The sequence below is a fragment of the Perca fluviatilis genome, chromosome 17, assembly GCF_010015445.1.
Source record: "Perca fluviatilis chromosome 17, GENO_Pfluv_1.0, whole genome shotgun sequence".
NCBI classification, from domain to species: domain Eukaryota; kingdom Metazoa; phylum Chordata; class Actinopteri; order Perciformes; family Percidae; genus Perca; species Perca fluviatilis.
This window is the reverse complement of record NC_053128.1, coordinates 27,916,854-27,944,465: the sequence shown is the minus strand read 5'-3', so window position 1 is coordinate 27,944,465 and position 27,612 is coordinate 27,916,854. Positions and strand designations below refer to the sequence as shown.

Genomic DNA, 27,612 nt, shown 5'->3' with positions numbered 1-27,612 from the left:
TCTTTTTGCTGTGATATGTGTGTTTGTGGCTACAGCTGCACTGGAGTTTACAGTGCGTTGTCTGCTTTGCCATGTGTTTATGTGCTGTTGCTTCTATAAGACGACCGAGGAAGGTAGTTGTGTACTAATAGAACAATCTAAATTCTGCAAAGCGCCGTGAAGAAACGGTGCAGTGTTTTAGCTCAACTGGTAGAGTGTTCGCCCCATCTTCCGATGTCTTGCCTCCTGTGACGCGGTTTCGACTCCGACTTGTAACTTGACCCTTTGCTGCATGTCGTTCCCTCTCTCTTCCTCTTCTCATGTCCATCTTGAGCTGTGCTGTCAAAAATAAATAGTCTGAAAAGGATAGTTATACCATCGTATACAATTTTTGCCTTTCCCTTTTAAGATGTAGGCTAATGCTGTCATGTTTACTCATAATAGCCTACATTTAACTGATTTTTTTTTTTAGCAAAGTCATTTTTGGGCTACTTGTATTTTTTTAAATATATTTCTTATACATATTTCATACATTCTTTAAAGTAGCAGTAGGCCTACTGTTCCTTGAGGATAATATTGTAGCTTTCTTTTTAAAATGTCAGTTTATCAATAATAACAAAATTGCCTAAATAACAGGCTACACTAAACATTTAGCTGACAAAGTACTTTGATGCAGGACTTTGACTTGTATTTAAAGTGTTTCTTTTCTATACTTTTTACTTAAAATATGATCTGAATAGGCTAGTTCACCCACCGCTGTTCTCACGTTGTTGCCGTACTGTGAGGACACTAGGGCCGCACGGACACCGAGCCTGCCGGACGGTGCAGTTTGAACCGAGAGGGTTTGGAAGTTCAGAGGCCGAAATCGAACTAACTATCCACCGCTAGGTACCTGTGGGACACCGCGTATCTCGGCAGCTATTAACGCGGTTATTAGTACAGTATTACATATGCAGACCTATGTTTAATGTAAACAGTGTATGTTACTCGTTATTTAGATTTTATATTGAAGGACAAAACTCCGTGGCTTTAAGACATGAGTGGACTATCATCAGAGGAAAGTGCTTTATTTCCCAATGGACCACAAAAGGTAGGAGCTTACTGCGGTAAACTGAGTGCTGCTTCGTTCTTTCTGTGGAAAAACTGCAATATAGCCTACGCTTCTCATTGAACTTTTTATAGGCCTATATAGTTTCTAAATAGGCCTCATTCATTTTCGGAATAATTAACAAAAGCCTACACACCTAAACCACTGCCACACTTCTTGTCTTTAACTTACAACTCATTAAGGAGCAAAAAAAAAGTAGAGAATGTGGACGAGAGAGTGTGTAGAGATGGCATGAAAAAATACAACGGCCTATTTTAGAGCATAAATCCAAGCAAAGCCATTACTTTTAAAAAAAAAGTAATGGTGAAACTTTTTTTTATCATTCTTTTCCATCTTTATAGTCCTAATAATTAATGAAAGTGTATTTGCATTACTCTTTGTGTTCTGTGGACTGAGAAATATGTAAAGATATGCAACAACTCTAAAGCTCTATATAACTCTAGAAAAAAAAGCACATTTGGAAAAGATTTATCAGCAGGTGGTTTAATGTGTGCGACTCCCATTATCAAGGTTAGTTAATATAGTTTGTTGTGTGGCCATAGTTTATTGTGTGTTGTGTATACTTGCAGACATTTGTGGTTTGCCAAGACTGCCAACTAACATCTGGGTGTCGAAGCATAAAGCTAATAGCTGTGATGGCAAACTCTGACATGTATGAGGATATTTTAGATACATCAGCCTGTAAATTAATGACGTGCTTTAAAACAATCTGAGCACCAAATATCTGAGGACTGCCACCAGGGGGCTGTCTGCAGTCTCAACAGGAGATCATTTAATAGTGCTGAAGTGTTAAAGAAGTATCAGTGCTCTGGAATACAAATAACCACACAGACATAAGTTCATACTTAGAGTGAAATTAGTTTATACTTAAAGTGAAATAAGTATTTATATCATTTAATTAAGTAAAAGTAGCAATATTATATAGTATAAACTCCAGTATAAGTAACATCCCTGCATGTTCATTAAGTTAAAGAACATTTAAGTGTTATTAGCAAAATGTACTTGAAGTATCGAAAGTAAAACTATACTCACTGTAGAAAAATTGGCCCCTGCCAATGTTAAACTGTAATATACCATATCACTGGAGTATTTTTAGCCTTTTAATGTCGTAGCTGGTCGAGGTGGAGCTATTTCTTACGTTAAGTTGTATTAATCTCATGACTCATTTTATAAGCAAATCACATGTTCTGTATGTAAGATCTCAATTTGTAAAGTAGTTATAGCTGTTATGTGATGCAGTAAAAAGTCCAATATTTCCCTCTGAAATGTAGTGCATTAGAAGTATAGAGTAGCAGTAAATGGAAATACTCAAGTAGTATAAAACCAGTATCTCAGAATTGTATTTGAGTACATGTTCTTAGTTCTTACTTTCCACTTCTGTGATCTTTCCCTCCTTCATGTTGTACACTGGAGTTATAGAAAGTCTTAGGACAACTTTTCCAGCTGTTATTTCCAAAGTATCTGTCTCAGGGGATCCCCGGAGAGTCAATAAATCAACTCTCTATATTTATGTGGTTAAACTGTGGATGAAGTGATTCTGATAGTCTCCTCAGTGTCACTCACTGAAATTGTATGCTTTGCTAAAATCCCAACCTGCACACAAGCCAGGCCTGCAGTGTTGAATTACTTCTTTTTAATAAGTGTTTAGTTAAACACGTGACACATAATGTCCTGACAGATGAACTGTGTCTATAGGGAGGCATGTTGATCCAGCGTTCCCTGTGATGTACAGGAGATATTTAACAGCTCTAAAGTTAGATACTTTCTAAAGGGCCTATACATTGTAACTAAGTTTATAAATGGTTAATACATAATTTCTTATGCTTTATAGATCAGTAATAAGCAAAAAAAAAAAGGTCCACTTGGGTTGACGATGTAAAAAAAACTTTTTGGCACTAGTCGAGTGTATTTAAATGTTTTTGTCCACTTGAGGGCAGCAGAAACAACCTGCAAACATAACACTGTCTTTAAAGTTATGTGGTGAATGTTTACGTATACATTTGGAGTCGTGTTTGTGTTCACCAGATGAATGTCAGTCCAATGTTCACCCTCTTTTAGCTCTGTTATTGTTTTCCACGAACTCCTATGAAAAAGATCTGACTCTTTAGCTGCTGAATGCTCCACTATGTTCACCAGCTAGTGGCTAACTGCTGTTTGGCGCTGAGCAGGTAGCGCACCGTGGATTTATCGGATCTTTTAGCTAAGAATTTGAATAAGATTCTCCACAGTGCTTTGTCAGCGCTGCGGAAATGTCTGGCTGCGCGAGTTATGATTCTGGTATATCATTGTTTGTATTTCTCTTGTTTATATTGTGCCAAGCCGTGGATGCAGCGATGTTGCCCATGCAGAATAGCTAGCAGAGATAATGGGAGGAGAGCAGCATTTCTGCCATCACGTGCCGGATTGGGGCAATCTTTATACGTACATCCGGTAAACCAGACTATAGCGGTAAATAGCTGCCTGATGAGATCGGTGAGACCAAAACAGTGAAGTTGTGGGCTGTAAAAAACAATACAATGGGCTAAAAGATGCTAAAACGCTGTGCGGAGCTGCAGAGTCAAGTCATTCTTTGAGTTCATTCTTTGTCATGTATGATATTTAGCTGAGTATCTTTGGGTTTTGGTCAGACAAAACAAGCAATTTGAAGACGTCTACTTGGGGTTCGTAAAAATGGCGAAGCACCTGCGGTAAACCAAATGATTTAAGGGATACTTTGTGCAATCAGTATAGCCTAAGGGCCTGCCTCATTTATTTTGGTTGAATCGCACTAGAGTTTGTTTGCCCCGCTGGTGCGGTACATTTGGGCAGGTGTCATTGCGGCAATCGCACTCGGGTGCACACCAAAAGAGACCTGCTTGATGAGGTGGTCTCGGTGCGCTTTCAAACTTACTCTGGAGCGGTTAGTTTGTGGTGAGAACGTGATCCGACCTCGAACTGCACCGACTGTTCAGCCACAAGTCTGAGCTCAACGGCTCCTCTACTCAGGTGTGCTTTGCAATCTGCGATGCGGCAGAGCATGCAAACTGTAGCCGCTTGCGATGTTTCTCTCACAGAAATAGACTGCAGCCAAGCTCGCCATCCGCCACTCGCATCTCCGTGGTCAAAGAGCCGCCGCAAAAGTTGGGAGACAGACACCGGCAGAGCAGAGCGAAGTCTCAGTGGCAGAGCAGACATAGTAACGTCCCTCGCGAAACAATGTCTGATTATTATTGACAAACTCATCAGCTGATTCGGACCAAAGCAAACAAACTACCGGTGTGAAAACGCCCTTAGACTTATTCTATGCCCTTGTGGGATCTGCTTTATTTATTTTTTATATGTCATTTTATAATGTCTTATATTTGCTGACATTTTATAGACCAAACAGTTAATCGATTTTAATCGACAAAATGTCTTCCTAACTGCATTGTCAAAGGTCAGATGTCAAAGGTCAGCCCGAGTCCTCCACGACCACACAAACACACACACACACACACACACACACACACACACACACACACACACACACACACACACACACACACACACACACACACACTTGGACTGCTGCACACTTTTGGCAAAACAAATTAGATTATCTCAGTATCTTTTTATCAATACATTTAATTACAATAGAAGTTAAAGAAGAAGGGTGGGAAGTGGTTTTTCATCGAGCTTCCATTGCTTCTTAGCATTCAGCCTGACCCCTGGAGTCAGGGCATGGCCTCGGGGGATGTACAGAGGGGTCATGATGGACATAAAGTAGTGATATAATGTTAGTGTGATGTAGAGAGAGAGAGAGAGAGAGAGAGAGGAGAGAGAGAGAGAGAGAGAGATGGAGATGGACCGTGGCCAATGATCTGCAAGCAGAATAACTAAAGACAGGAGATATTTCATAAAACATGTCACAGAGGAAGAGCGGAGAGACAAATCCGGATAAAGAGGTTATGAAGAGCTGCCGGGTGGTTTAGTCCATTTAGTCATTTTAGTCATTAGTCACATAGATGCGCTAGCGGGTGGGCCGTCATCAGTGAGGTTTAGATTCAAGCCTGAAACACCTTTTGTCCTGAATATGACATCGAAATCCAAGATCCTGCAATAGAGCTAAGCCTGAGGACGAACCGGATTCCCGGCTCGCATGCCCCCCTCCCCCCACACACCCCCTCTTAATGTACTCAAACGAAGGTGTGTGGAGGAAAGAGCGATTCGAGCCCGCAGCCGATGCCCGGATAAAAACGGCAGCCTGTGTGCAGGCAGCTGTGGACGACAGGAAGCTGGTACCCAAAAAGCGTCGGTGTTTATTGTCTGGGATCTGGCTCCGGAGGCGCGTCGCCGCTGAGGTATGGGCTGCGCTCCCAGTATCCACGTCTCTCAGAGCGGGGTGATCTACTGCCGAGACTCGGACGAATCCAACTCGCCGCACCAGACCACCACCATCTCCCAGGGCACCGCGGCCACGCTCCACGGGCTCTTCATCAAGAGCGATGCGGCCGAGACCATCCCCTCCGTGATCGCCTACCAGAGCCGCCACTCGCGCAACAACTCGTGCCGGGATCGCAAGGAGAACAGCGGGGGACACATCCGCATCGAGGCCGAGACGCAGACCAGCCACACCAGCGTCAAGGTACGGCTATATACTGTGTAGCCTACATACAGCCGGGGAGCGTTTAATAACGGAGCCAAACACGGTGATGCTGCTGGCACAGTCACAGCAGCATCACCGGCTCGTGAGTGGAAATCACACGTGAGGAGGCCTGTCGGTTTGTCGGTTTGTTTGTTTGTTTGTTCGAGGCCCAAGCCTTCTGCTTGGTGCTTTTAATTAGTAATGACTTGAGTTCTTTCAGTCTCCTCTCATTCACTGCCTTCACCAATCCGTCTCTGCAGCCACCAGTGTGAAACAGTGATGAGAATTGAATTGGCTATAGCCTACATCTGCTATCACTGGCACGCACTATCACTGTGCTACTCTCATTGTTTCCCCAACGGTGCATGGAATAAATGACAGGTGGGCCAACAGGTTGAACTATTCCTTTAATGCGAATGCTGTGCAGTTAGTCTTAGCTCTGACCCATTTGACTGTAAACAATAAAACAGATGCATGTCCAGTTCTACCCTGGCAGCTCAAAAATGCTAACACTTTTACTGTAACCCTCTCCCCATTTATAACACACTATATTGTAGTTGTCAGCAAATATAACGGCATCTTAAACAATTCTAACTTCTCATATGAAGACATTTGATATTATGATGACTACTATATTCCCTTCTGTTTATACACCAGCCTCTGCTATGGGCGCTCACATGAGGAGTTGCAGTCGTTAATACATATATGAATAAACACTTTTATCTGCTTACAACTAAAATGAAATACCAGCTAACAATAACAACAAACCATTACATATCAGTCAATCAATCAATTGTAGGAGGTAAAGTGTTTCCATCCAAACTTGTTTTATAAAGAACAACTTTAATAAGTTGCCGGTGTGCTGAAGGTGAAGTTGTCCCAGAATTCCCTTTGCACTCTCTGCACTATCAGCCCTCTCATGTGTGCTATAACAAAAGCCTGTTTACAGACTAATGTTTATTATCTCTAAGTGCAGCCCCAGGCAAAAGTTCCCAGAAACAGAATACATTGTCAGATGAGCAAATATGTGCATCCAACTTTTTTCTTCGTTCTTAAGCAACAACGCAGAGAAAGTGTGCCTCACAGGGCCAAGTGTCAAAGGATCATCTGTGGTTTGACAACTCTTAAATTCAGTTTACAACACAGGACAGTTTATGGCCCTGACAGCTCTGCTTCACAGCTAAAAGTATAACAAACTAGCTGGGAGACTGTCCGGTGTTGCACAGGAAACCCCGTGCATAATAAGCTATTAACATAAGAATGATGAAGCCATAAAGAGAAAAAAAAAAGTGTTATTTAGTTAAATAGCTCATTACATTCGTCTTGGGAGATGCTTTTTTCCAAAAGTTCCAACCACATATTTGTGATGACAAATTAGCGGTCTGCATGATTTAAGTGGTAAATAAGTGGACCTTTAGTTAAGATTTTTTATGTCTTGTCAACAGTCAAGTTGTCATGGGAGATGCTCTTAACGTAATAAACCAAATTAATAAGTAATAATAAGTTAGTGTGAAAACTAAGAATGATTATTGTCTGTCAGCAGCAGTTTTCATATGGGGAATCAGAACCTCTGTACAAAGATCATAAAGTTGTGGAATTTGTGTACACGTCTTTTCATATCTTTTGTGTGCTTTTTACTTGTTGATGGATCCCTCTCATGGGGGAGCATGTGAACAGATACTTCTTCATATTTATGATCGAACCCCAGAGGATATAGCTGTGTTTTGTTAAGAAGTAGTGTAGCAGATGATCTTGTCATCAGACCCTTAGAATAGATTAACCCATTCAGGCCTAGATTTACAAAATAAAATAGACCTATTATATGATTGTTTTACCCTTTTCTGTACGATTTGATTTTGCCAAACTATACTTTTTTGACCTGATGGTTTAAAAAACTGACATTAATTGGTATTTTTAATAAATATGATGTAATTAATATACTTCTGGACTGAGCTTTTAGCCTTCAGAGGCCCTACCAGTCCCATGCTCCTTAATTCTCACATTTCATTAATTTATGAGACGTGTCTCCTCTGGTCCTAATATGGAATAAAATTGGCACAATATGAGTAACTGGATTGAATGTAAATATTTAGTCTAACAGGATGCTTCTCATCAGCAGCTGGAATTAATACCCCAATAATATTTAGGTCCAGCAATTTAATAGGTTTTATAGATTTGTGTCATTAGTTAAGTGTGTGTGTGTGTGTGTGTGTGTGTGTGTGTGTGTGTGTGTGTGTGTGTGTGTGTGTGTGTGTGTGTGTGTGTCTGTGTCTGTGTGTGCCCTGTGTGTCCTGTTCCTAAGCTCTTCCTCAGTTCCCCTCTTTCTCCATAGAATGAGAGAGTATCAATAATTCTAGTTATTATTAAACCCTTCTGGCATTCCCTGCAGGATTTGGATAATCTGCCATGGTGTTGATCATACTCCTGTGTGTGTGTGTGTGTGTGTGTGTGTGTGTGTGTGTGTGTGTGTGTGTGTGTGTGTGTGTGTGTGTGTGTGTGTGTGTGTGTGTGTGTGTGTGTGTTATATGCACAAGTCATTTGTTTACCCCTCAGGTCAGTACGGAAGGAGTGTGAACAGTTGCATGTGAAGGAGCATATGCTGGTGGCTTGTACAGAGATCAGAGATCCCCTAGAGCCTCTTAAACAGTCACGGAATTATAAGAGAGCGCCTGAATTATTAGACTGTTAATATTAATGGACAACGCATCCGGTTCGGCGAAGTGCTACCTGCGTTCTATCTGAATTCCAGCAGGAGGATCCGCAACCAGGATTGGCTGCGCGCCCGTAACGGCAAACTCGACGACATATAGCAGATCTCCACAAACCACTGGGTGACGTCACACATGCACTGTCCATTAATATTATAGTCTATGGTTTAGATGCACAAAAGTTCAATGATCATTAACAATACAGCTTCTGTGTTTTGAAAAAGAAATGAAAAAAAAACTTATCCTCTCGAATTCCATCATACAAATTTATAAAACAACCTTTAATATATCCTTCTTTCACATGAAAAATAACTGTTTCCAAAGCCCCTTTAGCCTGATGCTCAACTTAAGTTACCTACTCAAAGACAATAATATTTCAATACTTAGGCTACAAAGCCCAACAAACATTTTGTTAAACATAAATAAAATGTAAATGCACACGTGCAAACGACACCCTTTGACCTCTTACGTCATGCAAGGGTTGTGTCCAGTCAGTAGGCTCGTTCGAGATGAGCCAGATCTGCGCAGAATCGATCACCGGCGATCGCCGCCCAATGCATGGCGGTTAGATTTGAGTCCGACTTGATCCCGACTTGCTCTGACGTCATGCACACGTGGGCAACGATAACCTCACGAGACCAAGGCGCCCGCAGTTCTGAGACGCAGGCAGCGCAGTTGCTTTTCACCAACTGCAAGAGCCAGGCGGACGCAGGCGGACCCAGTGCATGCTGGGAAACGCCGGCCTCTCAGCTGACCGAACAGCTGATTGGTTCAGAATCGACTCAACATGATGACGTTTTACATAAACTTTTTATTGATTTTGAATCGGAGGGATTTTAACTGTGATTTGTCTGATTTAAAGGCTGATTCTGTACAGAACACCTGTTGTGTGGCTGATAGTTATGTTTAGAAGTCAGAGAGACTAAATCTGTTCAGATTATGGATCATCTACAGTGTGTTGTTAATTAAAATCAGCTACAGATCACATGTGGAGAATTTTGAGAGCTACTCTGTCATAATAAAATCAACTGGAGACTGTGTAGTAGCAGATATATGGGTCTGATAACATTTAATTAAATTGGACCACAGTGTTTCTGTCACTTCTTGTTCAGCCTGAAGGCTGCTGGAATCAGCTGGATAACTGTCCGACTTGAGAGCGGATTTTTGTCCCCGCCCCCGGCTGCTGCCGCCTGCTCTCGTCTACTTTACAGTTCATCTCGAACGAGCCTCGTGGCTTCTTCTCTGAATTAGCAGCTGCAATAGCAGCATTTTCTAGAGGACTGTTTTTTCAGAGTCCGACCTAAAAAACAACAACACATAAACATTGGCCGCTGTCATCGAATGGCATCTTACTTACCGTTCTATTTCCCTATTCTATTTCTATGATATGTACATACCAAAACTGAGTGCACGCAAAGCCCGTAACCTTCGTGATGTACAGGCATCGTATTCTCTCATGCACTTACGTATTTATCCTCATCATACACTCAGTTTATTGCACTTGTTTACACACATCAGTGGTATCCCGTAGGGTACGTGACGTAACTATTCCTTGTGCTTGTACCTCCACATTATGCCAGAAAAATCTGAAAACGTTATCTTTTTCTTACAGTTTCTGTGTGCGAATAATCTTGGGGAAAAACATTGATGTACTGTCTGTCTTCTCACACAGTTGTGGGAGCGGTGTTGCTGGTACCCTCCCTGTGAGCATCATTTTAAATGCCAGTGTTGGAAAAAAATCCAAAATCCTGCCCAGTCATTGGTAGGCGGGACCCAACCGCAGCCTTCCTCAGGCCATGCAGGCCTTTGTTTGCTGGAGCATGCTTAAGAATCTGCTATCAGTGTTTAATAGTAGACAGTCTGACTGTAAATGGATGGAAGTTCGCATCGTTTGTCATCAGTAATGATGCTAATGGTTATTAAATTGTCATTTAGCCTAATTGCTTTTTATTTCAGATTTCTTTTTTTTCTTTTTTTTTTGCCAGTACAGAAGATTTTAAACTAGTTCCAGTTATTAAAAATGACTTTCTTACAGTCAGTTTTACAGTTTTATCGTCCCCTTTGTACAGCAGCTAGGCAATAACGGTTAAACTGGTCAACAGCGAGCATTTATGATTAAGAGATTTTGCCAGGGTTACTATTGTTTCAGCGTTTGAGTGTTGATTGATGGAGATCTTTACGAAAACAACGTCAAAGCAGTAACCTGAACGCACATTGTTTGGAGCAACATTTTCAGAGAAAGCTGTTGAGTGTGGACACAGGCAGTCTGAGTTTTGGATGTAAGACGGGGGTGTGTGAGAACAGGAATGTCAACCAGGCTGTGAAGTGGAAAATAGTTTGACTGTTGGACCGGGACAACTGTTTACATGCGAAGAAGTTCCCGTAGGTGTGTGTTTACATGCATGTTATCTCACTGGAGCATAGTTAGAATTTTTATCATGCACAGTCAGGTTTCCATGCTCTTTTTTGGTAGTTTTGAAATGTAGTGCATCACAATGATCAGTACCAGGGATGGCAGCACTTAAATGTTTGAGGGCAAGTGAGTCCTGCCCCTCAAACGGTGGATTTGATTTCTTGAGACGTATTCGGATGCTGCAGATTTTTGGGGGGGTTTCCAAACGAGATTCATGCAACGCAGTTGAGGGACTAACAGCCAATATCAACTCGGATAGATAAATATAAAAAGAGTCGAGCAGAATTGTATTCACCAGGAATGTTGTAGTTTTCTGTTCCTGTTTCAATTACCCACCACTCATCATGGCTCTATGTATATCTTTATTGTTATTATCTGTATTTATATTTTTCCGTCAGTATTTATATTTTTCCATCTGTATTTATATTTTTCCATTCTGAGTACTTACTTTTTCAATATTACTTTTATTATGGTCACACTTCAATATCATTTATATTATGGTAAATTACTTTTGCTATGTTATTTATTTACATATTATTCAATCTAATTTCATGTCAATTACTTACTTACATTACAATATTTTTTGCACTATGGCCACCTCACTTTACTTTACTTTAAAATACTTTTTATATAATGCCACTTTACATTCACTCAGTACTTTTTGCACATTGTCTGTTGTTTGTTTGTTTGGTTGTTTGTTGGTTTGTTTTTATTGTGGAAAAACTGCTGCTGTAACAAGTGAATTTCCCCATTGTGGGATGAATAAAGTATTATCTAATCTAATTAGCCTGGACACTCATTCAAAAATGAGTCATAAGTGAGTGATTGAAAGTATACGTCTTAACAATACTTCTTTATTTTCCATGCCAGCCAGTGAGCTGATTTGCCATATTTGGACAAGAGCCCGAACAATACTGGATGTTTGACACTGCATTGTTTGAGAGTTTACATTTAGAACAGATAAAAAATGGGCGATTATTCACAAGTTAGCAATGGACTATCATGCGAATATTCTTGATTTAAACATTTTAATTGATTGACAGTCCTACATACAACATAATCAAACATTAGTATACCCTTTAAGTATACATTAAATTTGGTTATTTAAGAATTGTGAACATATGTCCCAAGTGAGACTTTTTGCAGTAGTGGCGCCGTCAGGCTGTACTTGTAGCTATTGCGGGGCTTTGAGCTAAATGTTAATATATGCACGCTAACATGCTTATCAATAACAATGCTAACACGCTGATGAGGAGCTGATATGTTTACCTTATAATTGAGACACTGTTTCTAAATCACCACAAACATATCATCAGCATTTTTGTAGTGCAATTTCTTGCTGCTTTATTGGCCTATATGTTGTGCGAGGAACTTTGAGCAATGTCGGTCACTTTTAGTGGGTTAGCAGGCGAAACACAATCAGTGTACATTATCTAATAAAGCAGAGTAGAATGTGTTAGCACTGTATAGGAGCTCATTGGCACCATCCGTCCATCCATCTATCCATCCATTGTCATCCGATTATCCGGGATCGGGCCGCGGGGGCAGCAGCTCCAGCAGGGGACCCACACTTCCCTTTCCCGAGCCACATTAACCAGCTGTGACTGGGAGATCCCGAAGCCTACCCAGGCCAGGGTGAAGATATAATCTCTCCACTTAGTCCTGGGTCTTCCCTGAGGCCTCCACCCAGCTGGACGTGCCTTGAACACCTCCCTAGTGAGGCCCCCAGGGGTTCTGGCCTCCACCTCAGCTGGCTCCTTTCGACGCAAAGGGGCAGTGGCTCTACTCCAAGCTCCTCACAGATGACTGAGCTCCTCAGTCTCTCTAAAGGCCAATTTATGCTTCTGCGTTATATCAATGCCATGGGTCCGTACATAGGTACGGACCCTACGCCGTAGCCTGATGTGCACCTCTCAAACGATTTAACTACACGTCGCAGCGACGCACACCGCAACAACTCTGATTGGTCCGCTTGGCCGTGGCTTAGTAGCGTCGCATTTCCCCCTACTCATTTCCTGGTTCTTTTCCATAAACAACATGAAATCAAGGAGAGGGTTAACTTTTACTGCTACAGATTTCCGACCATGGCCAGAAAGCACAGGGCAGACACTTTGTTTCTCCCACTATGCCTCTCTAGAGTACTCGCCCCGAAGCTAATCGCCGTCACTCTCTCGCTCACTCTACCACACACACACACACACACACACACACACACACACACACACACACACACACACACACACACACACACACACACACACACACACACACACACACACATGCCGGCCCTGCTATTCTCTTAAAGAGATCGACGCACACACCAATGCACAAGTATAAACTTCAGGCTACGGCGAAAGCTCTGTGTGGAGCCTCGGCAAAACCATAAATCCCACTTAAGGGTGACGTCAGCCACTCTTCTAAGAAAACCCATTTCAGCCGCCTGTACCCAAGATCTAGTTATTGCGGTCATAACCCAGCCTTCAAGACCGTAGGTGAGAGTAGGAACGAAAATTGGCCGGTGGATCGAGAGCTTTGTACCAGAATTTTAACTTATTGTCAACAGTGAATGTTAGAAAAGATAATAAAAAAGAGGGATTGAATCTACTGCTGTTACTATGAATAATAATGTCCTCTACAGTGTGCTATTATTGGTAGCGTGAACATCATGTTTGAAGGTTGCAGCCAGGAAGCCTGCTCACATGACAAAGTTAACACACTTCACAATATCAGTTGATCAGCATGAGCTTAGCGTGACTTCATGCTGTGGTAAGAGGGCTAAAGAATAAGGAAGATGCCAGTAGCAGGGTGCAGACTGAGGCTGACCTCAAGTCCATCCAGGCCCTACAAAAGGCCACCTGCACCGCAGATTAGACGAGGCCTTGTTGCAAGGACTGTGATTCCATTGAACACCATGGCCTGCTGCAAACAATGATGTAAAAGCTGACTGCTTGGTATTTATCTGGCATTATACAAAATAAATCAAATAACATTTCAGTGTGGTGCAGGATACAGATGAAAGGGACCTAATGCACAGGATCAGAATATTTAAGACCCCCCATTGAAAGCCACAATGACGTCATACTGTATCATTTCTGATTTTTAAACAGTTTGTTGAGGTTCAACGTAAGAGCCGCGCAGGGTCAAGTCTAGATGAGGAATACACCCCTCTTTGTCACTTACTCAAAAATGATTAGACATTGGCCTGTAAGTGTAAACGACTCTTTCTGTTCTCCAGCCAGAATGTAAACTCACTTGTCATCTTTATAATCTAACATAATTGTAAACAGTGAAAACACCTTCAAACGAATACATTTAAACATATAACTTTGTTGAGTTAATCACATTCTGAAGAATAAACTGCAAAGAAATGGTGAAGCGGGCCTCCACAATGAAAGCAATGTTTAATCTGTATCCTAATGTGTATACAGTATATGCAATGACATGATGTACAGTACCTGGGCCCCAGTGAGTAATTAGAGGTTTATTTATACAGCACCTTTCAAAGCCAACGTTACTAAGTGCTTCACAAAAACAATAGAATGAGCTGGAATGACTCAAAGAGGACGACAGGTCCAAAGCAAGAAAAGCTTTAGAAAGTTAGCAATTAGTTGAAGATCCAAGTCAGAGGTTTTACAAACTGAGTTAAAGTGGTGGTGCAGAGGGAGAGATGCGAGGCAAAGAAACAAGTTAGTTATTGTAGTTTGGCTGCTGATTTTGCCCGTTTAACAAAACCCTTTTTTAGTGGCAGCAGTGGCTGTCACACACAGCTCAGTCAAATCAAACACACAGCCATGATGCATATATTTTTAGATTCATTGTGACTAAGGGTGTTTTCACATATACTCGTCTCTAAAGGAACCAAACTCAGTCCTCTTAAAGTGGACCAAAAAGTGGACCAACAGAAAAGGGACTCCGTTCTTTTTGCGTTCACATTGTCAGTTCACTTGAAAGAGGACTCTGTTCTCTTTCTGTTCCACTTCAGCTCTGATGGGGTCTCATGGCTAAAATACATTGACAAAAGGAGAAAGAAACCTGAAGCGTGTTGCGTGCACAATTCACAGGTGAAGAGAACCGCAACGTGGACTTGAAGCAAACCATACTCAGACCACTTCCAAAGGAGGTCTGCGTACGTCTTTTTCCAGAGGGGTCTGAGTCCCTTTCACATGTGCGCAAGTGAACAAGTTCTTTTGGAGGGCTGAATGGACCAAGGGCCCTTACACTTCCTGAGAATATCATTATCTCCGATGTCCATCTCAAATAAACGTCCTTAAATCTGTTTAGAAATCATAGAAAAAGAGGCTTCTTATGACTGCAGAACTTGCCTATGAATTTCAGTTTTCAAGTTTTCTTCTGTATCAAAGTAATCCAGTTATAGTTGTCTGTACATCCATGGGTACCTTACAAACAGGAGCTGCTAAAAGCTAATTTGGCGTTCTATTAATGATGCAAATTTGCCAAAAAGTAAACAAATCTGAACAAATAATCCCACTGACTCCATGGCAACATTATACTTCCTCTTTACATCCCCCATTATGGGAACTGTAGTTCCAAAACGTAATCATTGCAGCTATACAGTAAAATACTTTTTATCAGTAGACCTGTCTCAGCCATTGGAATAGAATTACTTTATTGTCATTTCACAACATTGTACAACGAAATTAAGCCATAATCCTGATGGTGCATTCACACATACCAAACAGTAATAAAAAATAGAGAAAAATATATATTATGTATGTTAAAAAAAATGAATCTGCTTTGACCTATAAAATCTAATCTAACAGCTGGGATATTACACATTCTCTGAGTTATAATGACCCTATAATACAAGTAATATGTCACAAAGACTATACAAAGGTGCCGTTGGAATGTAAACATCCGTGCTGTGTTCTATATATAACGTACGGAGGTCGGAATGTAGCTGTAAGTATTCTAATGCCGACAGTCAGTGTAGACAGTCGGTGTTGGTGTTTGGCAGTGTTCAGTTCTCATGTGGCTCTGCGATGGAAGCTGTTTGTCTGTGATTTAAAGGACCTGAAGCGTCTACCAGAGGGCAGCAGCAGGTCAAACAGATGGTGTCCAGGGTCAACATTATTAATGTTTTGCCAAAACAATACAAAAAGATTAATGTACAACATGCATCAGACTTGCACTACCGATGTACAGCATCTTACCAGGATTTATTATTGTAAATATTTAGATATTACAGTTCTAGTTTCAGATTAGTTACATTGATAGTTGAAAAAAAATGTTTTTTCATTTATGTGCATTGTATTGCTTATCTACCTTTTTGAGTGTTTTTGCAGTATGTTGTGCAATCTCTATATCAGATAACAGATATCTGCATATGAATGCAACGGGACAAGATTTTGGTATCTCATGTTTGAGCGTGCTTTGGTTGCATGCAGGTAAATAGTCCATTTATAGAACAAAAGAGGCGAAACACATTGACCGAAATGTATTCTCGGAACCCATCGGCTATTGTCTGATGACAATTTAGCTTTTTATTCGCTTTTTTATTTATTTATCTTGCTGTAGTCTCGCTTTGCCAGACCATCCTCCACAGCGTTACGTTGGAGGGTCTGGCTAGTCCACACAGCATTCCGGGATGGGAGAAAAACATGCTGTGGTTTATTGGCATTTCTTTATACCAATCCCAATCATCATGGGCGGCGCTAAGCTCCGCACGGAGCTGCTGCAAAATAGCCTTGGGTAGGAACTTGTTTTGGTGGAACATGTGTACGTTCAGAAGTTGTTTTAGTCGTGCGAGAAAAAAATCTGATTGGACAGATAGTCTAGCTATCTGTCTGGCTTTACCATGAACAGATCTGAGGAGCAGTTAACCATAGTCCTCATGAATCCACTGGAGTTTCAAATTCCAACACAAAGAAAGTGGAAGGAAATGAACGTCGGCAAAAAGACGTGCATCCGGCGGAATTTCCTGCGGCACCCGAGCAATCCCGGAAATGGAACGTCGTGGATATAGACTAGTTTTCTGTAACAGTGCGAATTCCCATTGAGATTCATAAACTACTCCATCTTGTGTATTTGTTTAATGTGAATATACAGTTTCAGAATAACTGAAAACAAAAATACCAACTCATTATGTTCCACCTCCATCCATCTTGCTTCTACCATTCATCTTAACTGTGAGTCCCTTTGTCTGTGTACTCCTAAATCTCCCTTCATCTATTTCCCCTTCCTGTCTTTCTTTTAGGATTTTGTCACCTACTCTAAGAAGAGATGGTTTCCTACAGTATGACAGCTTCACCCAACACTTCCTCCATCACAGTCTTAACTCCACTGACTGATCTCTCTCCAAATTGTTCCTTTAGCAGTAATTACTGTATTGGCCCCATTTCCACTGCTTTCTTCCTGTTCTGTTTCACATCTGGCTGTGTCGTCCTCAAGTTAAACACAGTTACTCATTTTCTCATGAAGCTCAACCCTCAACCACGCTCTGACATCTTTGAAATCTGTGCTTCTTGTTGTCACTGCACCACTCAACAACGATTCTTTTGCCTTCAACACTGAACACCTAGATGCTGCTTGCCTCTCTTACTGGCTTGGTGGATCTCTGGTTCAGCACTCCCTTGGGTCATCTCTTACTAGATCAACTCCATTGGGTCATCTCTTTCTAGATCAACTCCATTGGGTCATCTCTTACTAGATCAACTCCCTTGGGTCATCTCTTACTAGATCAACTCATTGGGTCATCTCTTACTAGATCAACTCCCTTGGGTCATCTCTTACTAGATCAACTCCATTGGGTCATCTCTTACTAGATCAACTCCTTTGGGTCATCTCTTACTAGATCAACTCCATTGGGTCATCTCTTACTAGATCAACTCCATGGGGTCATCTCTTACTAGATCAACTCCATTGGGTCATCTCTTACTAGATCAACTCCATGGGGTCATCTCTTACTAGATTAACTCCATTGGGTCATCTCTTACTAGATCAAATCCCTTGGGTCATCTCTTACTAGATCAACTCAATGGGGTCATCTCTTGCTAGATCAATAGTAATAGTAATAGTAATAATAGAAGCGCCATAACTGTGATATGCTCTTGTAGCTTTTAAACTCAGAGCAAAACAAAATGTTTAAATGGACAACAAGTCTTCCAATTTAATGAAAATATAGTCTATAACCACAACGTTCCACTTCCGGGATTGCTCTGGTGCCGCAGGAAATTCCGCCGGATGCACGTCTTTTTGCCGACGTTCGTTTCCTTCTGCTTTCTTTGTGTTGGAATTTTAAACTCCAGTGGATTCATGAAGACTATGGTTAACTGCTCCTTCGATCTGTTCATGGCAAAGCCAGACACCTAGCTAGACTATCTGTCCAATCAGATTTTTTTCTTGCACGACTAAAACAACTTTTGAACGTTCCACCAAAACAAGTTCCTTCCCGAGGCTATTTGGCAGCGGCTCCGTGCAGAGTTTAGCGCCACCCATGACGATTGGTTTAAAAATGCCAGTAAACCAGAGCACGTTTTTCTCCCATCCCGGAATGCTGTGTGGACTAGCCAGACCCTCCTCCGCAGTGCCTTGGCGGATGGTCTGGCAAAGCGAGACTCATGAAAATAAATTGCATGTAGAGCACGCAGAGCAATTACCCTCCAACACATACAAACCTGTATAAGTTTGCATTAACAGCATACAGACATCATAAACAGCCTTCACACCTGCTTCTTGAGTTACTCTCTATGCTTCAGCAGTGCTGTTTCCCCACTCAATTTCTTAGTATTATATTGCTCTATTGAAGCAACGTAGATGCATGTTACCCAGATGCATGTTATTGGCGGGTTAAGGTTTGTCCACCTTTCAACCTAATTACCACTGACAAATAATACTGACGTTAGGTTGAGTCACCATCCCGTGTCTACCTCACTGCTTTAGTCATACAGAAGCTTAAGTAGAGTTTGTGCGTTGCAAGCGTTATCATGAAGCTGCCTCTAGCAGAATTACCTGAAATCCCCCCCCACCCCTTTCTTTCTGTTTTTGTGGATGCCTCATGGATGTTTGTCTTCAGCTGGAAGGAGAAGTTAATCTCGAACATTATGAGTGTGTGTTTACGAACACGTCGGCGGCAAAAACCACATGTTCTAACAAAGATTGTTCAATAAAAAAATAAATAACTTACTCACTCTAAAATAGCCCTGATGGTTAATTCCTGGGTATGACACACAGAGATGAAGTGGTGTCTACTATGAGACGGTACAACGCTGATTCATCGTGTGTTTTAAAGTGTGCTGTAAGCATGTGTTTGCGTACGTATGCTCAAAGCATGGGGTTAAGAGGCCGGCTGAAGCTGCCCAGGCAGGGAGCGTAAAACACTCACATGCATACAGCTCAGATGCTCCTGCAGTGGGATTATGCAAGTAAACCTGTGAGTTCAGTATGCAGGTGGCTGCTAATACCTTCTAAAAGAGGTTTGCAGTGGACCGCTCCACTACATGTTTTATAGCTACGTCTAAAGCGTAAGAAAAGGCAATCACAAAATCTGTGTAAAAGAACCCAGATAGTTGTTGTATTAGGAGGCTGTTTCTGTTTTACAAGGAAATACTTGTGTTATTGCTGCATGGACTCCTAAAACAAAGAGGGAGGTACGAGAGAAGCTTAAAGGTGGTGAAGTGCAACAGGGACAGACAGGTCGTGCAAGAAAAAAAATGGTAAGAAGTGTTCACAGCTTCTTTTGCTTTGTGTGTGTTTGGTTTTTGTTGCTTTGTGTGTGTTATGTGTTTGGTTTGTGACAGCTATTCACACGTCGTCTCATCTGTTGCCTGCAGGTTTCATCTACAGAAGAATGTGTCGGACCTATGAGACTGACTCAAGAGCCCATTCAGGTAAGAAACCGACGTCTGGGATCATGTTACTTTTGTCATGTTTTGGGAGACCTGATGTTCAAACACAAGAAGCTGGTTTTTGTATTGCTTGATAAACTGCATTTGACCAGGTTGAATTTCCTTGACATATTTTCATGTATATAATGCTGCAACCTTTATTATACCGATATCGATTAATCTGCAGATTATTTTAATGATTAACCAATTAATCTATTAGGATATGAAACGCCAAAAATTGTCAAATTCCCATTACAACTTTGCAGAGCCGAAATGTCTGTGAATGTCTAACTATCAGTTTTACATTGATATGTAACAATGAAAAGCAGTACTTTCTCTCATTTGAGAGGCTGGAATCAAAGAATATTTGGCATTTTCCACTATTTTTGCTTGAAAAATGACTAGAACGATTAATTGATTATCAACATACAGGAGTTGCCGATTATTTCTCTGTCGATCAACTAATTGTTTCAGCTCTACATGAATAATGATGATTTTAGTTACTTCCCTAGTTTTGTATGCTTTGTTTTCTTCAGGTCAATAGAAATGTAGCACTCAATATGCAGCTATAGAAATAAAACAATCCCCAACATTTGAATGGAAATAGGATTTGAAAATGTTATCAGTGCAACTCTCCTACTTTCAAATCTCCAGTTGTTTATACAGGACCTAGTTACATACACTTTGCCATTTAAACAAGGGAGTGACCAATAAGACTGTTTGTACTCCTGTGCTATGTTCGGGTCACATTGGGAAATATGAGCTTTCTAAAGGGAAACATTAACTTTCTAGTGGTAACTCACCTCCTATCTTGGATCCTCCTATCCTAACTCACCCCTATCTAGGATGATGTTTACATAAGCTAATAATACAAACTTAAAGGAAAGGTGCCAATATGAAAACTGAAACAGGTTTTACTTGATACTGGATATCAAGAGATCCTTTCATAATGTGATTCCAGTATAAGGGATGTGGGACCAAAAAAAAGTCTTTGTTCTGTGCAAGAAAATTCAAAAGTTTATGTGAAGCTAAGTGAGGCTTCAAGAGGATATCTCCCAAAGTTAGTCTTTAAGTACAAAATATCCTCTTGAAAAACAGTGAACCTATGCTTTGAAGAATATTTCCCCTAGTTTGTTTCATGAATTAATGTATAAATACTAGGGCTGGATATCGCCACTGATTTCCCGATTCAATTCTGATTGACTTAATGTCGATTTTTGGATATTTCAGTTGCAAAACCAATTTTCCTTGAATATGAAAGCGATTCTACAATTGTACAAGGTTCCCTCTGACCTGGTGCATTATTAAAAGTAAGTGCTCATATTATGATTGTGTCATATATCTTTTTTTGTGCATGTTATAGGTTTACAAAGTGAAAAAGCCCAAAGTCCCCCCCAAAGGGACTTACCATCTCCAACAGAAAACACTGTTCACCAACTGCTCCAAACAGCTCTATTGTAGTCCAGCCTTTACTTCAGAGACGAACATGCGATGAACAAAATCACACTACTCGCCTAGCTGCTAGCATGGCACACCCTCATACTCTGCTTCTGACTGGCTAGTAGTCCTTACCTAGCTACTGCACATGTGCGACTCTCAACAAAGATGGAATAGAAGTGTGATGCCTCAATCGGTAGCTAAAACATAGAGCTCAACACACAGGGTGAAAAGAGGAGCTACAGTAATGTGCAGTATGACAACAATATGGTGTTTTTAGAAAATTAAACCATGTAAACCTATTCTGGTACAACCTCTAAATACAATTATGAAGCTGAAAATTAGCATAATATGAGCACTTTAAGAATTGACCCCAAAGCAGTTACATTAATGCACTTTTTATTTAACATGAACACACTACAGCAGTCAACACAATAAAGTGCAGCTCTACAGTACAGACTCTACAGTCAGAGTACTGAGCGACATTTCATTCAGATATCTTGAGGTGAGATGTCAAGGGAACCCCTCTTAAAATGGCCATGCCAGTTTTTCTCTCGCCAAAATGTGGCCTTCTATCTTTTGAGCGTTTTTTAACCCCCCTTCCCAACAAGCTAGAATGACAGTTGGTACCAATGGATTCTTTAGGTCTTCTAGTTTCATATGATAGAGACAAAGATCCATTCTGGATTTTAAGAACCCAGATTGGAAAATGGCCCAAAACTGAAATCAATAGTATAAAAGACATTACACTGTATGACCTATTTGCTGAGCTGAGCATACTTTCATTAACTTTACATCCATGGCTTTGAGCGGATATTGTATTTGTTGCCTGCAGACACCTTGTTTATACTCTGTGGTGTAAGTCCTGCTGAGATCTCGCCTCTCAGGTTCTTGGCTATGTTGCAAGGTTAGGTAGGGGCTGAGTCAGGGATTGTCTGCGCTCATCCTCTGGTTAAGGATTAGGCCATGTGCTAGTCAGATTTATCCTTATGTAAGTTCCTGGAGGTCACCAGCTGCCTGACATGCAGATACCACAAAGCACTCCTCTGTTCTGCCAGTTCCTACCTTAGGATTCAGCTGCTTTAATTAGGTGTATTGATTTAGGGCTGCACAATTAATCACAGTTTTATCCAAAATCGCAATATGGACTACTGCAATATTCAAATAGAGGGGGTGTGGTGGGGGGGTCACAATATTTGTTAAAGGCAAAATATTAGTAGTGGGGGAAATAGTCGATACAGCATAGTATCGCGATATTTTCTGTTGCAATGCTGTATCGATAAACAAACACCAAGTATCCATCTTTTATATATGTGTTGGTCAGTTTGTCTGCTTGACAATCCCATTTTGCAGCAATAAAATTGAAGTGAGATGATCAAACAGAGAAATGTATCTTTTTAGATAAAACAGATGTTGACAAAGTTTCCATTTGGGGACATCATTTGAAATTGGAAAAAGTTTGAAAAAAGGTGATACACTGCAATATATCGCAGAATATTGCAATATGTATCAAATCGCAATCATATCATATTGTGATTATATCATATTGTGAGTCCTCTGGTGATTCCCACCTCTACAAAATATGTGTCAAACCATTCTGAATGAAGTATTGTGCGGCTGCAGAAACATCCCAGCCTACAAATTGTATCCTACAGATCCTAAGAAAAAACCTTTGTTTTGTACAGTTCTTTGCAAAAATCAGACTATAATCATTTTATATATATATATAATTTTATATATATATATATATATATATATATATTATTTTTTATATATATATTTTTTATATATATATATATATTTTTTTTCAATGAAAATATTTATACACAAATGATCATTCCCTCCATAATCGTGAATCATATCGCAATCGCAATATCAGTCAAAAATAATCGGAGTTACATATTTTCCTCATATCGTGCAGCCCTACTTTGATTTAATTTGGGTTAGAGCTGTGCTGGTTTGACCGATCTCCAAGGGTTTTTGAGTTTAGCTCCATTACAACTCCAGCGCAGTGATGTGAGAGGTCTGGCATGCCACTCATGTTCAGTATCCTGCTCAGTCCCTTCGCCCTTCTCCTCCTCCTTATCCACCCTGCCAGATAACATCGCACCAGGAATATGTGGCAGCGTGCCGGCAGTCGGAGGGACCAGGGTCTTTATTAAAAAAGCCTTCTAAGACCTCGTTTCATGCCCCATAAAACCCTTAAACAGCTCTCCTAAAGTTGTACCTCCAGCCTTCTGCCGGATCCATGACCTAACCCGCCCGCTCTCCTGCTTCACTCTTTCCACTGGAACGGAGAGATGAAAAGAGAGAGATAAAATGCTCTGCAGGAGAGAGTTATATATATAGTGAGTTTTCCTTGACATTTACTGTTACTGCGTCACAGCCCTGGAGAGTTTCAAGCTCTCCAGATACCTCCTCCTTCAGCTTATCTGATGATTCATGTGTTTCGCTCATTGCACAGATAAGTGAAGGTAAAGTAACTCACATGTTGTGTGTCATTAAATTTCACGTACGTGTAGCTGAAGCGTTCATGTATCTTGTTTGAAAAAGATCTACACTGCGACTTTAACCTTTTTAGTATCCACTGTTTTTCCTCCAGGATGCAAACACTATGTAGAAAGGTTACATGAATATGAAAATGAAACTATAAGTCAATTAATTGATTAGCAGAGCAACTGAAAATGAATTGGCAAAAACATTTTTAATTACTGGTTTCAGTTTCGGGTTTTCTGGAGAAAATAATCAGTAGATTAATCGATAATAAAAAAGAATCTTTTGATGCAGCCTAAAGTCTCATCTTTGGTGTTATTGTAGTCATTTTCTAAAAGAACGATGTGTCTTAAAAGTAATCCAGATACAATGCACGGCAGAGTAAACAACTTCAAAGCATTCTGGCAGTCCAACAGTATACTAAATCCTTGAATACTTTATGTCCAAAATCCTGCAACGGTCTAAAGATCCAAAGGAAGAATGGGTGTTGAAGGGAAAACCGCTTATTTATAGCCTGTACAGTATGATACAGTATGAGTGTAGCAACACTCATCTGGGCTTTAATAAAATATTTTAGCTTTAAAGTTCATTCTTGAATTTGACAAAATAATCTTAACTCCAGGTCCACTCACTAGCGTTCGCTGAGGTTACAAATAACGCTGCAACTAACGATTATTTCCATTATCAATAAACTTTAAGATTATCTTCTAGATCAGGGGTCTGCAACCTGCGGCGCCGGAGCCACATGCAGCTCTTTAGCCCCTCTCCAATGGCTCCCTGGCTTTGACAAAAATAATTATGTGGAAATAAATAACAGCTATTTCTTTTATTTATTATTATTATTTTAGTTTAAGCTATCATTGTTGTAAGTTATTTTTATTTTATTTTTTTTGCCGAAAGGACCGAATCCTCAGTGGCCAGTCTAACTAGGCTAGAAATGGATTCCACATTAAAAAAGGAAAAATATCGGAGTAAAAGAGGGAATTTAATGAATGGACGGATTATGCCCTGCTACGCCCTGCAGTGCCCTGCTACACTCTGCTATGCCCTGCACTGCCCTGTTATGCCCTGCTACACCCTGCAGTGCCCTGCTACGCTCTGCTATGCCCTGCACTGCCCTGTTATGCCCTGCTATGCCCTGCAGTGCCCTGCTACGCTCTGCTATGCCCTGCACTGCCCTGTTATGCCCTGCTACGCCCTGCTACGCCATTAACTACTAAAACTTCTATTTCTAGTCATCATACCCTCAGTCGGCACGTCAGAGAACTGCCCACCAAGAGCCTGGGTCTGTCCAAGGTTTCTCCCTAAAAGGAAGTTTTGACCTGGATAAAATCCCCCAAAACTGGAAGGCTTTAATGAGTTTAGCGGCTCCAGACAGATTTATTTTTTGCTTGTTTTTTTGCCAAAAAAGGCTCTTTTGATAGTTAAGGTTGCTGACCCCTATTCTAGATTAATTATCGGTTGTCTTTAAAATGCCACAAATAGTGAAAATTACAGTTTTCCTACAGCTCATGTTAACATATTCCAAACTGCTTGTTTTAATCAATAAAGTCCAAAGGTGTTTTCATCAATTATCAAAATGGCTGCTGACTTTTTTCGATAACACCTTTTGGACCTTGAGTTAAAATATATATATTTTTAACATGTTATGCAACATACATGTTATATTATGTAACAAAATGTATAAATTACACAATAAAGAAAGCAAATCATGTCCAAAGTTTTCTTAAAGTTTCAAAATTACTCGTAAAAGAAAACGAACGTCGTATTGACAGGTGGATTACTGTATATAAATTAAGCTCACACTCTTCACACATTTTATTCATATTTTTATATGAGTGCCCTGAAGGTACAGTGTGTTACACAACAACATGAAAACCTAAATCCTGACACAGGATCTCCTCCGTCATATAGTCTCTTACACACTCAGACTCTGTTACGCTCCTTCAGATAACGTGTTCAAAGCCAGTTAGCCCAAATGACGCCTCTCTGTGTTTGGGAATCTCCCGACATCAGATGGCATCTGGCCTGCGTGTACAAACAGGGCGGATTAACCTCTGAACTCTGAAAATGTGAGTGAACTCGCAGCAGCACTCAGGGAGAAGTCTTTGTGCCAACTAACTGTATGTGTTTTCATATACAGCCTGAAGCCAACAAGTGACTGTGTTGTCTGTGCAGCTAAATACGTACACTAAAGTTTAAAATCACCTGTTATATTGATATCTTTCCTTCAATACTGGCTATTTTAATAGAGAGAAAAAACTGTATTATTTAGACATCAAGTGTATTATTTCCATTTGAAATAGTTTTGGCCCCAAAAGGAGAAGAATTAAATGATTAAAACTTCTATTTAGTTCCCACAGTGTTGCATGACAGAAGAATACTGTTGGAACTATTTCTTCCCCCAAATACCTTTTACTCCAATATTTCTATTGTGAACTTTGAAGAGGACTTTTGCTAAAGCAACACGTTGCCTTTTAATTCCTGCTTGTTATCGGCTGCATCATTGTACACTTGACACTGAAACAGGAAGTGGTTCCCATTTAAATCTGCACATATTTTGATGCTAAGCTTCCAGTTTCTTTAACCAATGACTGCTGAGTTCTTCTCTTCTCATTCAGCTGTTGCTCAGAGGGATCTTTGTCTCGTTCTGCCCTTTCAATTGTCAGTCTGGGTAAACCGTTGTACAGCGTTTTGTTCTCCATGTACGAAACAAAACTACTTCTATTTGTAAAGAGGACTTTCTGCAACCTGAAAGCATCAAAGAAGATTCCGAAATATAGAGTATTCCTTTCAGATAGCTGACTGGACACAATCAAGAGTTCCTGGCAGAAGATTGCAAACTTTTGAACGATAGCGTAAGTTAAAATGATGTATTTGCTTCAGGTAATTGTGTAAATGTACATTCATTTGTGTATCATAGACAGTGAGTTATATCCAGGGAAGTGTGTCTCTAAGACAGACGTGATGGCGCTGTGATGGAGTGCAGCCATGTTTTTAAATGTGTTTGACTGTGTGCACATCAGTTGGGGTATTAAGACCAACAGCGCCTCCTACCAGGCTCATTGCTGGTGACTTATTTGGGTGGCAGGTCAGAGAACTGTGCAGCCGGCGTCGTCCCAGGGTGGACTGGGTGCTGTGTGTGTGGAATTTCACATGTTAGCACCATGGTTACACAAAGCAGTGCCATGGTTACACAAGCCATCACAGGATCAAAGACTGTGGACTTTCACAAGCACTCACCAATACTAGCTCATTTTCTCCCTCTGTCCTCTTCTTCTTTTACATCTTCTTCTTCTGCCGTTCTCATCTTTTCTTTTCTATATTCCAGTCTGTGCTATCTCCAGGTCTGGAGGAATTCATGATTTTAAAATGGCTAACGCAGACCCTGGTCAAAATGCCTGTTTAGAACGGGTTGATTGCTTGGCCTGTGGTATTGCTGCTTGCACATTTCTCGAGAGCTGCTCTTCCAAACAACTTCCCACTCGACACTGCACTTACTTGGGCCCTGAGCAAAACACCTGCCATGACATAGTTGTGTCCCGTGGAAATGCTAGAGTATACGCATCATTTGCAAACCACTAGCTATTTGGTACCAGGCTTTTTCCGGGAACAAAAGCGTTCATACTGAAAACAATGCATCACTGACGCTTGAAATGTTTGAGTTTGCTACAATGTAACATCTCCGGTCTCTTCATCTGCTCTGAATTTAAGTTATTAAAAAAAATCTCCTCTTAGTACACTACATAGTGTGTACATAACATTTATCGATGTTTTAAGCCCCCAACGTCTCCTTCCAGGCAGCGCTGTCTAGAAGGCACTAGGATTAGGCAATGGTTATGGTTATGGTTAGGGTTTGGGTTAAGGTTATGGTTAGGTGCCTTGAAGTCAACGGTCACAGCGCTGCCTTGAAGTTGATTAGGCAATGGTTATGGTTATGGTTAGGGTTAGGGTTAGGTGCCTTGAAGTCAACGGTTGCAGCGCTGCCTGGAAGGAGACGTTGGGGGCTTAAAACAGCATTGAGTGTA

The 27,612-nt window shown here is 40.8% G+C and overlaps 1 protein-coding gene across 2 annotated transcripts in view; it reads left to right on the top strand.

Annotated features, from left to right (window-relative positions):
• Positions 1-4,978: 4,978 nt before the first annotated feature.
• The window catches only part of pde8b (phosphodiesterase 8B), a 55,404-nt gene continuing 32,770 nt past the window's right edge, over positions 4,979-27,612 (top strand). The window contains exons 1-2 of one of the 2 annotated variants that reach the window (XM_039779687.1): positions 4,979-5,690; positions 19,601-19,657. In XM_039779687.1, the coding sequence (XP_039635621.1) occupies positions 5,409-5,690; positions 19,601-19,657 (339 nt within the window). In that variant the 5' untranslated portion in view covers positions 4,979-5,408. Of the gene's footprint in view, positions 5,691-19,120; positions 19,484-19,600; positions 19,658-27,612 lie in introns of those variants that run through there. The other variant, XM_039779688.1, reaches the window with a different exon arrangement.